This window comes from Giraffa tippelskirchi, chromosome X (genome assembly GCF_054371585.1).
Source record: "Giraffa tippelskirchi isolate mGirTip1 chromosome X, T2T-mGirTip1v1.2.pri, whole genome shotgun sequence".
Lineage (NCBI taxonomy): Eukaryota > Metazoa > Chordata > Mammalia > Artiodactyla > Giraffidae > Giraffa > Giraffa tippelskirchi.
In genome coordinates, this window is record NC_137289.1 from 138,414,559 (window position 1) to 138,428,325 (window position 13,767).

At 40.9% G+C, this 13,767-nt stretch overlaps 1 protein-coding gene across 3 annotated transcripts in view; it reads right to left on the reverse strand.

The window, feature by feature from the left end:
• Window positions 1-10,571, reverse strand: part of PPEF1 (protein phosphatase with EF-hand domain 1) — a 108,729-nt gene extending 98,158 nt beyond the window's left edge. For 2 of the 3 annotated variants that reach the window (XM_081566540.1, XM_081566537.1), the window contains exons 1-2: window positions 10,474-10,571; window positions 3,369-3,533 (exon numbers count right to left, since the gene is read on the reverse strand). In XM_081566540.1, the coding sequence (XP_081422666.1) occupies window positions 3,369-3,441 (73 nt within the window). In that variant the 5' untranslated portion in view covers window positions 3,442-3,533; window positions 10,474-10,571. Of the gene's footprint in view, window positions 1-3,368; window positions 3,534-9,401; window positions 9,479-10,473 lie in introns of all 3 variants that reach the window. The other variant, XM_081566538.1, reaches the window with a different exon arrangement.
• Window positions 10,572-13,767: the final 3,196 nt, after the last annotated feature.

Sequence of the window (13,767 nt, forward strand, 5' to 3'; positions counted from 1 at the left end):
AGCCTGCAAACCACAACTGGAGAGTAGCCCCTGCTCAATGCAACTAGAGAAAGCCAGCACATAGTAAAGAAGACCCAGTATAGCCAATAAATAAATAAATAATTATTTAAAAATTCTCAGAAGAAAACAGAAGTACAAATAATCTTGGATTTGACCCAAAAGCACAAGTACCAAAGAAAATAAACTGGACTTCATCAAAATTAAAACTTTTGTGCTTCAAAGAACATTATCAAGAAAATGAGAAGACAACCCACAGAATGGGTAAAAATATTTGCAAATCACACTTTTGATAAGGAACTTGTAACTAGAATATATTTTTAAACTCTTACAAAAAATAATTAAAAAATTAGCAAATGATCTGAACAGACATTTCTCCAAAGAAGTTCTACAAATGGCTAATAAACACATGAAAAGATGCTCAGCATCTTTAGTCATTAGGGGCATGCAAATAAAAACCTAATGAGATACCACTCCATACCCACTAGGATGGTTGTAATCAAAAGGAAATACAATAACAAGTGTGGCTGAGGATATGGAGAAATAAGAACACTCATACATTACTGATGGGAATACAAAATGGTGCAGCCACTTGGGAAAACAAGTTTAGAAGTTTCTCAGAATGTTAAACATTGAGCTACCATATGACCCAGCAGTTCTACTCAAAGGTCTATAACCAAGAGAACTGAAAACATGTATTTACACAATAACTTGTATGTGAATGTTCATAGTAGCATTGCTTACTATAGTAAAAAAGTAGAAACAATCCAAATACCCATTAATTGATGAATGGATGAATACAAGGTTACATATTCATACAATGGAATATTATTCAGCAATACAAAGGAATGAAGTTCTGATTCATGACATGACATGGATAAACTCTGAAACACTATGCTGAATAAAAGAAGTCAAACATGAAAGAACCCATATTGTCTGATTATGTCTATATGAAATGTCCAGAACAGCCCAAATCTATAGACAGAAGTAAATTTGTGACTGCCTAGGGCTGGGGAAGTATAGGGTAGGAGGGTAACTGCTACTGGTTTGGTGAGCAGGCGGATGAAAATGTTCCAAAATTGACTGTGGTGATGGTTTATATAGCTGTATCAATATACCAAAAAAGTCACTGAATTTTACACTTTAAACTGGTGAATTGTGTAGTATGTGAATTATATCTCAATAAAGCTATTATTAAAAAGTGATCCAGGAAAACAGTTTGCCATTTCCTTAAAAAGTTAACCACAAAATTGCCAAATGACCCTGAAATTTCACTACTAGGTATATACCCAAAAGAACTGAAAACACAGACTCAAATAAGTATACATACACTCAAGTGCATAGTAGCACTATTCACAATAGCTAAAAAGGTGGAAAAAACCCAATGTCCATCAAATGAATGGACTAAAAAATGTGTTACCAAAAAAATGTAATACATACACATGATTAAATATTATCCAGCCTTAAAAAGGAATGAAATATTGATGCATGCTACAACATGGATGAACCTCAAAAACATTATGCTAAGTAAAGGAAGCCAGAGGAAAAGGTCATATCATCTATGATTCTATTTACATGACATGTCCAGAACAGGTCAATTCATAGAAAAAGAATACAGATTGGCAGTTGCTAGGGTCTGGGGGAAGAGGGAAATGTGGAGAAACTGATTAATAAATAAGGGATTTTACTTTACTTTGCAGTGATGGAAAAGTTTGAGAACTAGATGAAAGTGGTAGTTGGAGAAGGCAATGGCACCCCACTCCAGTACTCTTGCCTGGAAAATTCCATGGACGGAGGAGCCTGGTAGGCTACAGTCCATGGGGTCGCTAAGAGTCGGACACGACTGAGCGACTTCACTTTCACTTTTCCCTTTCATGCACTGGAGAAGGAAATGGCAATCCACTCCAGTATTCTTGCCTGGAGAATCCCAGGGACGGCGGAGCCTGATGGGCTGCCGTCTATGGGGTTGCAGAGTCAGACACGACTGAAGCGACTTAGCAGCAGCAGAAAGTGGTAGTTACACAACTTTGTGTACATGCCACTGAACTGTTCAGATGGTTAATTCTGTCTTACATGAATTTCATCTCAATAAATTATTTACAAGAAACAGCAATCGAAAATTCAAAATTAATGTTTTCATTTACATGTAACATTTTAAAAGTTGAAACGCATTTCAGAAAAAGAATCTACATTTACATGTTGGGCTTGGCTTTTTTTTTTTAACCTAAGAAATCTGGCTACATTTTTAAAACTCTGGGTAATTTCTACTCTCATAATAAATTACTACCATGGAATTAGTTCAGCTGGAGCTCTTGAAAGATTTATTTCATGACATGCTTACAGATTTCAAAGACTTAGTGCATCTCTATTGCTCTACTGTCAAGGATTAATTTGCTAACTCACTGGCGTTAAGTCAGCTGGGAGGGAGATCAGCATTTGATTTCCAAAGGAAAACATCCCACATTAATTAGGATAGAATACTCTGTATCCTAAACTATGCATGTTAAGCCTGGGTGAACTGCTAAAACAAAGATGTTGAATAGAAACTGGGAAAATTATCTATTAATATAACCAAGATAACACAGGAATGGAGTTTAAGAGCAAGTTATTCACACAATCATCCTAGCCTGCTTGTTTTGGGTTTAATTTGCATGTGGAGACTATGTCTATTAAAGAAACATTTAAGTGAGTTTCAACTAGATTCTAGTATCTATGAGAAAGAACCTCAGTACAAAGTAAACAAAGGAAATACAGAAGCCTCTAATTACATGGAGGGTAGTGAGGGGGCACATCATCTATTTAGAAACAACACACTTTTTGGGAAGCAGATGATCTAGCATTTCTCAAATTCTACCTAGAACATTCTAAAAACATGAAGCAAATCTCATGAAGTTCTTTTTTTTTTCCATGAAGTTCTGTACTGAACAGCTATAAATAATAATCTGATCATTGAGTTATAAAATCTAATAAAAATTCAATGATGCTACCACATGTCATGTAGGTATGGATAGAGCTATTTATAAGTGTATTGAATAAACAGATATAAATTTACAGAGAGGCTTTCTTGTTCCCTGCCACTGAGTTTTAAATTGAGATTTTATATTGGTACATTTTCAACTGAAATCAAATCAAACATAAAATATCTCTCAGATAATACTTTATGGCACATTATAAATTCAGAGCTACATCTTCCTAAAGGTAGTTTCCAACATTATCCCAATATTTAACCTTCAGTTCAAGTGATGATGTCTGGTGCAAAATCTCTCTGGGCAGCTTGAGAACCATGTGAGTAATTGAGAAAGGGGCAGAGGGTGAACCCAGCTCGCCCTCCCCTTTTCATTCAGGAAGACAGGCACACTCCTGGCACTCACCTTTCTCAGATTTCTTGTCTTTTGTTGCAGATGAAGTACCACAGCCCATGTCTTCTAAATTACGTTTGTTCATGAATTCAACTTCTCATTCTAAAACAGTGTGAAAAGTGCTTCCCTTTGCGCTGTGAAGAGCCCCTCCTGACTGATTCACCTGGGTCACAGATCCTGATGAGGAGGACACACAAGGGAGGGAGGAAAGTGCCCGTTAACAACAAGGTATCTAAGGGCTGCTCAGCAGGATTCATTTTATGCTTCTCCTCAACTGCTGTTCATCATGTGATGTGGAAAGTGATCAGACATAATCTAATCCTGATTTATTTTCCAAAACACAGCAGCAGCAACACAGCAGATATAGGCTGCTTTTCTGCAACACATAAATTATATCTTGCCCGTGTCTAGGTCAGATCAATACTCTATAAAATAAAGCATTAAAATGAAAAGAAAGATGGAAATTTAAGAGCAAACAATTTTATAATTGAAATATAGGTAATACAATATGAAGGATCTGACACAAATTAACAGCTTTGGTTTTAAGCTCAAAATAGTTATTAATATATCTATCTAGGCTTTTAAATACACAAATTGGAAAATGACTATGAGGCAACACATTTATACAATTATGCCAAAATTCAAATAAAAATGATGTCAACTACAAATTGGCGCTTGTCAAGGGCAATGCAGTCCGCTTCTGCAGGGACTGAATCCTGTGCTGCTGTGGCTGTTGACCTTCGACACACCCTGAAGAGAGTTCAGGGTGGAGAGTGAGGCACTCTGTGCTCCAGGGAAACTAGTGGAACAGGCCTCTAGATAGTCAGATATTTTCAGGAATTGATTTGATGATCCCAATCCTTGCATCTCTTCATATCTAGAAAAGCCCAGAAAAGCACTAAATCCCCTTATGATGACATCTGCTCATGACTAGCAAAAAACCTTTTATAAATTAAGTGTTTGATTGCGTTAAACTCCCCATTCACCAAAATCTTATATATTGACCTTGCCCCACTGCCTCTCTGGAGCCGTCTCTCAGAGCTATCTGAGGTGCTATCTCCTGGGCTGCAGTCCTCATTTTGCCCCCAATAAAACTTAGCTCACAACTCTCATGCTGTGCATCTTTTTTAGTCGACCATGAGTTCTCAGACACTGTTTCTCAGAATCAATCGGCATACTCGCTTAAAAAAGACAGAGGCTGAAGTCCTCCCTAGAAAAATGCCTTTTTCAAACAAGCTCTCCAGGCATTTCTGAAGCCCCTCCAAAGTCTGCCCTCACACTCACCAGGCCTTTGGATGGGTTAGCTGAGACTGCTATATTGGATCGTTCACAATCATCCCATGGGAGTTTTCAACTAAATTCCTTTCTGTAGTAACCCCACCTCATGACTTGTGGGATGATGTTTCCTTTATTTCATGATGCTCCAAACCAGCTGAGCTAATCCATTTGCATTTCTTGATAGTAACAAAGAGAACAACTGACTTGGGACTCTGCCAAGCCTGCCTATTTTTCTTTTAGTACTACACTAAAAGCTTCAAAATGTGAATCAATGAAAGAAAGGGGCAGAAAGAAATGAACAAAATATTTGAATTATGGAAATATTTTTAAAACAACTATAACCTTAATAAACAGATATTCTGATCAGAGCTAGGCTTGATTCTATTATGGAATTAATTAACCCTCCTAAACTATGGGTTATGGAATTAATTAACCGTCTTAAACTTTGGGTTATTTCCAAATTCGATTGGCATTTCTTACATATCTCTCTTATCTACATCATGAGTAAAAAATGTTAAGAGGGTCAGCTTCAAGGGCAGAAAACCCTTGTGGCATTCCACTCCAGACCAATCTCCAGGGTTAGTACAGACCCATTACAGTCACACTCTCCCAGCACACTCATTTAGTTAGGTGGTAAATTTACCCATCATAAGTATCCACTTACTTATCTATAAGATGTATTGGGAAATTTCGCTAAATATTTTAATGAAATTAAGATATATAACTTGACACTTTACATTCTGGGCTGGGTTTCCCTCATGGTTCAGACGGTAAAGAACCTATCTACCTTCAGTGCAGGAGACCTGGCTTTGAGCCCTGGGTCGGGAAGATCCTCTGGAGAAGGGAATGGCAACCCACTCCAGTCTTCTTGCCTGGGAAATGCATGGACAGAGGAGCCTGAAGGGCTACAGTCCATGGGGTCGCAAGAGTCAGGCGTAACTGAGCAACTAACACACACACACACATACACACATATTCCAGGCTAGCCAGCAACAGCAGAAGATAAAGAAGAGGAGGAGAGGAAGGAAGGAGGGAGGAAGAAAGAAAGGAAAACACTTTGCCATTATTTTTATTTAGTAACAGAATCATAGACATTTAAAGGTGGTGCATGTATGCGTACTAAGTCGCTTCAGTCATGTCTGACTCTTTGCGACCCCATGGACTGTAGTCCTCCAGGCCCCTTTGTCCATGGGATTCTCCAGGCAAGAACATTGGAGTGGATAGCCATGCTACCCTCCAGGGCATCTTCCCCACCCAGGGATTGAACCTGCATCTCTTATGTCTCCAGCATTGGCAGGTGAGTTCTTTACCACTAACACCACCTGGGCAGCCGCTTTAAAGGTTGCAGAGACTTTAAAAATTACCTAGAATTTACACACAGTGCAAGAAAACCAAGATACTTACCTAACATCACATAGACAAACTGGCTGTCAAACCCTGTTGCATATTAGCATTACCTGGGAAGCTTTAAAAACTCAATGCTCAGAGGCCACCTCACCAAATTAAGAGTCTCTGGCGATGTGAAGAATAGTGATGCCTGGGCCCCATTCCCAGAGATTCTGATGTCACTGGTATTGAGCGCAGTTTGGGCATCAAGAGTATTAAAAGCTCCCCAGGTACTTCTAATGTGCAGCAGAGCCTGACGTTCTCTACTGGAAACAATGTTCCAGCAAACCCACAATGATGCCTAGTGATGATCATATTTTCCTCTAAATGCTTTGACTCCATCTGTTTGGAACAGAATTTTTCCAGAGGTCATGTCAGGCTTATAAGGCAGTGGCTTCTGGGATCTACTCTTTTCTTGTTTTTGAAACTGAAGCACTATTTACCCATTGCCTCTATTCTCTCCGTCCGCAGACATTTCTCAAAGGTTATCTGCAGTGCCTATGAGAGCATGTCTGCTGGGTTTTTCCTCAACCTTTGAAGTAGGACATTTGGTCCTAGTGAGTTTCTCCATGTGCCTAGATCCATGCTCTCCTACATGAGTACTGCAAAACTTACCAGGGAGATTATTTTAAAAGGCACACTCCCAGGCTTTACTGCCAATACTTGGATTCAAGCCGTCCAAGTGGGCCTAGGAATTTGCAATTAAAAGTGCACCCTTCATAGGACTTTGACACAAGCACTCCCCATATCTCAGTCTGAGGAACAGTGCTCTGCATATCTCCCTTGGGCTCTGCTTCCATTTTTATACTACTTTTTTCTACCCCATTTTATGAATACACAGAGTTAGACACTGAGTAGGCAACACTGATGCAATGACAGGAAGTGATATACTTCAAACTCAGTTTTTCCCCTAGGAAAAAAATTTCTCTCTCTGAAGGCATTTGGTTCTCAGCCACTTCTCAGTCAAATCATTATACAACAAACAAAAGTCCATATAAAAGATTCACTAAGAACTAAAAAGCATCAAACTTGAGTATATTTCTGCTAGATTGTAAGCTCCATGGATATCTTTCTTTCTAAATACTCCTTGAATCTCTGGCACCTACACAGTGCCTTTCACATAGCAGGTGTTTGAAAAATGCCAAGTGAATGAATGAATGAATAAGGGAACAAATAATTGTAATCCAGGGCCCTTTAAAAAATGAATGCTAAAAGTAATTCTTAGTCCATCATTTCATGCACAAATACATGCTATTTAATTACACAAAAGTCTTTTATTAAACCAGAAAATGGGTAGTACTTATATATTCATTTTTAAAGAAAAATTTTAAATCATGACAGAAAGAAATGAGAATTGTTTGAGAATTTTGGGTTATTTAGAAAAAATAATTTGCTATTAGAATTTTTACATTATTAATTGATAATAATTTAATTTCCTCAGGTAACAGGTAAAACAAAACAAAGAAGAGTCACCCCATTTTATTTCCCACCAAAACAAGAGATGGTTATGGCCAGGTGCCACTCACTACTCCCACACACTACCCGACCTAGACTGCAATCACACATGTTTGGAAGCAGTGTAAGTGCCTTTGAAGACAACCCTGGGTGGTATAAAGCTGATAAAAATGATCTGGGAATTTTCCATTATGTGGGGCAATCTAAGCTCCTTCCCTTCCCTGCCCTCTGTCAGCGTGAGATAAGTACATAGTGTGCTAAAGGAGTCTGAAGAAATGATGCCTTAGGGCCTGAAAGGGGTGTCCGACTCTGTGTGACCCCATAGACGGCAGCCCACCAGGCTCCTCTGTCCCTGGGGTTCTCCAGGCAAGAACACTGGAGTGGGTTGCCATTTCCTCCTCCAGTGCATGAAAGTGAAAAGTGAAAGTGAAGTCACTCAGTCGTGTCTGACTCTTTGCGACCCCATGGGCTGCAGCCTACCAGGCTCCTCCATCCATGGCGTTTCCCAGGCAAGAGTACTGGAGTGGAGTGCCATTGCCTTCGGTTCATGGGGTCACAAAGAGTCGGACATGACTGAGTGACTGAACTGACTGACTCACCCACTGAAGGACATTCGGGCTGTTTTAAGTATTTGACCACATGAACTTGAGTACAGGTTTCTATATGAATATAAGCTTTCATTCCTTTAGAGTAAATATCCAGGGGGTAGAGTTGCTATGTCATATGGCAAGTACATGTTCAACTGTATGTTCAGTTCAGTCGCTCGGTCGTGTCCAACTCTTTGCGACCCCATGAATCGCAGCATGCCAGGCCTCCCTGTCCATCACCAATTCCCAGAGTCTACCCAAACCCATGTCCATCGAGACAGTGATGCATCTCTACTGAACGCCCACGCATTCCTCAGCCACCATGACCTTGATTCTGCTCCAGCTCTGGCATTCTAGATGTGAACTGCATGGTTTCCCATGCGAGAAACTCAGCTTTTCCTAGAGATGCTGACTTCTGTGAGAAATCTGTACTCTAGCTCTGGCCCCGAGAACCCCAAATTCATAACCCACAATCATCAACTGGCAACAAACCCCAGTCCCCATTGTGGGAGGTGAGCACGTCTAATTGTTTAATTCTCTCCTCTCGGAGCGTGAGACAAGAGCACAGAAACTTCTTCAGGCTCACTCTGCTGCAGCATGCTTTTTGGCATCCGCTGAAACAGAGGTTCTACAGCCTGAGGTCTGTGGACTAAAGATGATGAAGGGGCATAGAGGGGGTAGAGGAGTTCCTGGCAGACTGCTCTAGAAGGGCCTATTCCACCACTACCCTTCCAGTATAACCCTGTAAGCATGTGCTCCTGTCTGGGGTCTTCAATGAATAAGGGGAATTCTGTAAGACTAAGCTGATGATTATGCCTGGGTCCATGAAAGGGGAAGAAAAATGAGGAAACCATACTGACCACCAGAAGCTATCCAAGGGGGTGTGCTGTTCTCCCAGATAGGATTGTAATCAGGAGGCAGCTAGGCCAAGTGCCAGGTTTTCCAAAGAACGTTTGTGGGAGAATTCTATGTGGTTTATGATTCTAGAAATTAGACCAAAAAAAAAAAAGCCCCACCATCAAATAAGTTCAGGAGAAGCAGTATTCAACAGGTTCCTTCACTGCAGGACTTCCCAGAACCTTCTGAATGTCAACGTGTACCTCTAACATGAATCTCTAAGAAAAAGCTAGAGTGTTCACTCTTTCCCAAACAGCCAAGCAGGGGACCCTCTTGAGGTGAAGTATTTCAAGAACATCTATCATTCATAACTGCTAATGCTGGCCCAATGGAGACCAAGGTTTAGAAGTCAGGCAAACCAGAGTTTAAATTTTTCTCAGCTCGTCATTAATTCCTCTGTACCTCAGTTTTCTCATAAGAAAATAGGGATAAAAACACTTACCTTACAGACTTGTACTAAAGACTAATGAGAAGATGGATGATGGAAAAACACAACTGGAACAGAGCAATTCTTCTTAACTGAGGGGTTAAGAAGAGCCATGCATGAGTGGTACCCATTGTGGTCAAAGTGTTGAAACAAAACCTGTTTGCTCTTATCTGTTTCTTCAGAATGCACTGTCCGGGGACCCCCCAGAGACTAAACCCTGTGGGTGTCTACTGGTTCTGGGATAACTGTAGACTCACAAAGAAATGGACCCTTTTTCCCCAAGAGAGCTTTTTTATTATTACTGGTAAAGAAAAAATGCTTTACCAGTAACAATAACAGTTAAAATCACTACTATTTATTAAGGGACTATTTACCCAGCACAGTGGATACTTTATATTTCTATTATGCCAGTTAATCGTCACAGCAATTTTCAAGGAGTATCATCACTCTGTATTAAGATGAAAAAACTGAGATTGAGAAATTAAATATGAGACTCCATGGCACAGCTGATCAGTGGCAGGACTGAAGACCCATTCTATTTAATGCTTAAAAAAAAATGTCTATCCACCAAAAAGTTAGCTGTGCTTTGGTTTCAGGATCCAATTTGATCTACAGAAGCACAAAATCACCAAAAAGAAATCTTGAACATTGCAAGGGATTCCGTGTCCCTTTTTTACAGACAGATGGAAATCCTGTGGTCCTGTGCAACAACAAGAGGGCAAAGAAAATTTCTGAATCTTCAGTTGTGCAGTGGGCGATGCCTATGAAGGGTCTGGAAGAGTTTCTCAAAGTATCCCTTCCCTCATTTTTTAGCTCTCACCCAAGTGACCACAGAGTTTTCCCAAATATCGAGTTCATTTGAAATAGGCTACCCTGCTTCAGAATGCAAAGTCACCTGTACATCTTTGGCAAGACAATGACAACTGATTTGCAATCACCATCTTCAAGAAAAATCATTCTGAGAAAATGCAAGGCAATAAAATAAACTTCAAGGAGTGCACATTTCCCTTTCCGTTGCTACACAACGTATGTTTATAATGTAGACTTCTGCTTGCCCAAAATACCTAAGAACAAACAAATATATTACCTGTTTCTTCTGCTTGGCCAATGTAGAGGTTTATCCTCACCCCAGGCACTTCAAGAGAAACAAAATCAGGAAAAAACTTCTCTGAGGGATGCAGAGATCTGAAAGAAAAGAGGTACAATTTCAGCTCTCTCTGGAGTATCTCCCTACACACACACACACAATACATACTCCATACATCTCACATCTCTACAGCTCTGTGCAGGGAGAGCTCTTGATTAAATAAATCAAAAAACAAATACATACACATACACACAAAGAAATAACTCAAACAGGCTTTGCTTTTCAGCCTGGAAGACAAGCCCAGAGCTGCAGATCTGGGACAGGCTGCACTGGCCCGTGAGCTGCAGCTGTCTGCCCCAACCCTGCCCTGCTGCCAGCAAAGAGATAAAGGGAAGCACTCAAGTAATGGGCTCTGGTCACATGACTGCTTCCAAGGGGACCAGGCTTTGCATAGGCAAGACCGAGCCACCCACCGTTTGCATAAATAATCTGGTCAGTACAAAATACAGAATGAATTTTGGTAAATAAGGGCAGAAAAGCATTTAGCAACTGACTTTTAAGTCAACTGAGGATAATTTTCAGGAAACATTATAGTAAGAGAATTAAGAGAAGGAAGTGGGAACACTAAACATTCCTCCTTAGGACTTGAAAAGGCATGGGCTTAAGGGAGTAGCCTTTGGGTGCCACGCTACAAATTCACTTCTATCGCATTTTTATTCCTCTGCTTGTTGGAGAACATGAAACTGACTCCTCCTAAAACCAAGTTCCTCTGTGGAATTTATGACTAACTGCTCTCTCCAAAACTTTATTCCCTTTCTTAATCTGCACCTGTTTCCCTGAAGTTGAGGAGTATCACAGAAAAGGGAGGACTGAAACTGAGCAGGACTGTGCAGGGCCCTCCCAGGCACAAAAGCCCCTCCATGTCCTGTTTCTTGTTTGTAGAGAAAGGTCCTGGTCTCCTAGCCTCCTCGAGTTCAAAGAGCAGATGCAAGCAGTTAATGATGTGGACAACAGAGTCACAGGACTCCTAGTTCCTCCCAAAGGGATACAGATAATCTGACGCATATCTCGGAGTTGTTCTGCAGAACTAAGATCCCTTACCCAGTGGAGGATGGTGGCTCCATGCTGACCACAAGCATGTAGGCCCCAGACTGGTTGGAGTCAGAAGGTGGAGATCCCTGAAACACCCCACGGCTACCTCACCAGCAACCAGTCAAAGGAAGATCTACAAGTAGATCATGCATGCTGTGACTCTCACCCCAACACTGTCTTTAAAACCCCTGCCTGAAAGCCATCAAGGAGTTCGGGTCTTTGGAAGCATGAGCTGCTCGTTCACCTTGTCTGGCCCTGCAACAAACCTTTATTTTGTTACAAACACCCGCTGTCAGAGTTTGGCTTTCTGCACCGTGGCGACGTGAGCCCTTGCTCAGTAAAAAAAAAAAAAAAATGTATCTGTGAGAGAGAGATTCACCTCCCATCATCAGCAAAATGGAAGCGGAAAGCTGACCTGTGGTTCTGCTGAGTTTGAGAAGAAAGAGGAGGGAGACACGACTGAAAACCTGAAGTGCCAGTGTCAGTACTATATGTCACCAGCCTCAGTTTTGCTGTCTTTGGAGGCAATTCAGGGGTGAGTGATCGTGCTCCTCGAGTCTCAAGCTGCCTGCTGCTGCACCAACAGCAATATTCTTCCAAAACTCTTCCCAGCTGGTTACACACCATATGCGTTTTTGAGCTTACTGGCCTTAGGCATCCTGAGCTAGGATTTAAAGGTCTCCAGCCATAAGCATTTCATAACCCCACCCATGCTGCTCTTTAGCCAATTCCTTTCTGCAATTGAGAGCCGCGGGAGATCCTGTAAAGTGGTTACCTAGCTTACTATTTAATCTAATGGAGTCACTTTTAAAAATAACTGGAAAGGCAGTTCTGGGCTTCAGGACTCCTATTAGCATATTAAATATTATCAGAGGACCTTATTTTGAGGCAATACAACCATATAGGTCTCCATGGCAGAGGCTCCAGGACTAGAAACTGATAAGGCTGCCAAAAGCATTGTAAAAGAATGGACAATGTCACTATACAGCTGGTTTCCAGCTGGGTTTCCAGCCAAACGCCTATTCAAGCCACGTGATTAAATGATGCCTATGTCTAGATACAGCTGTTCAAATGTCACCTCCTCTGTGTGAAGCCTTTCCTAAAGCACCAAAGCGGAGTTAGTCATTCTGTCTTCTGGCTCTCCAAGCCATGTGTGTGTCCAATTATAGAACTTCCCAAAGTGTGCTGTAATTTGTCCTTTTATATGTGAAATCCTGAAGGAAAAGGATCCATTTCATTCCTCTTGGCATCTCTGCCTCCAAATGCATAAGAGCATTTGAAGGGCAGCAGGTTTTGCCACCCAAAATATGCCCTTTTGGCATGGGAATAATTTTGAGCTAAAGGCAATCAAAAATCCAGCAGATTCAGGAAAAGCTCTTTACCTCCCCCTCAACTGCCTAAATTTACATTGGAAAGGGGCCTTGTGCCAGGAAGAGAACTATTACCAGAGATACCTTTTTACCTAAGAAACTTATCTGCATAACAGAGCAACCTTTGTTTTCCAAATCGTTCCTCTGCCTTCCTGCGCGAATGTCCTTCCTTTTTTCGGTATCCCCAGACTCCCACCCCTTTCCTAAGCTCCACACATGCACGTGTGCTCAGTCGCTCAGGCGTGTCCGACTCTTTGCGACCCCCTGGACTGTAGCCCGCCAGGCTCCTCTGTCCATGGGGTTTCCCCACCAAGAATACTGGAGTGGGTTGCTATTTCCTCCTCCAGGGGATCTTCCCTATCTTTTGAGTCTTCATATGTTTATAGGGTTTCTGTATACACACAATTAAATGTTTTTCTCCTATTGACCTGTCTTATATCAATATAACTATTATACTAGCCAAAGAACCTAGAAGGGCAAGAGAAAATTTTTCTGCCCCTAGAGTACTCACTAAATATTTAATCATAGAAAGAAGGGAAGGAAAGAACTTATGATTTAGGTGGTTGTTTTAATAGCCAGTCTCTGGACCATGAATTGGACTGGCTGTGAACTTTACATGATTTGTCTCAAATTTCGAGTTTGTTTACAATGAAGACCTTTACCATATTTTTCCACTGTATGAAGAACACTGAAACGTTACTTTGAGCACCACAAAGAGTCCTGTAGCCAGCCTCAAATTGTTAAATGAACCAGCACTGACGTATGGGAACAAATCACAATAATAACATTTATTGACCACTTACCATGTTCTAGGCACTTGTTAATTTTAAAG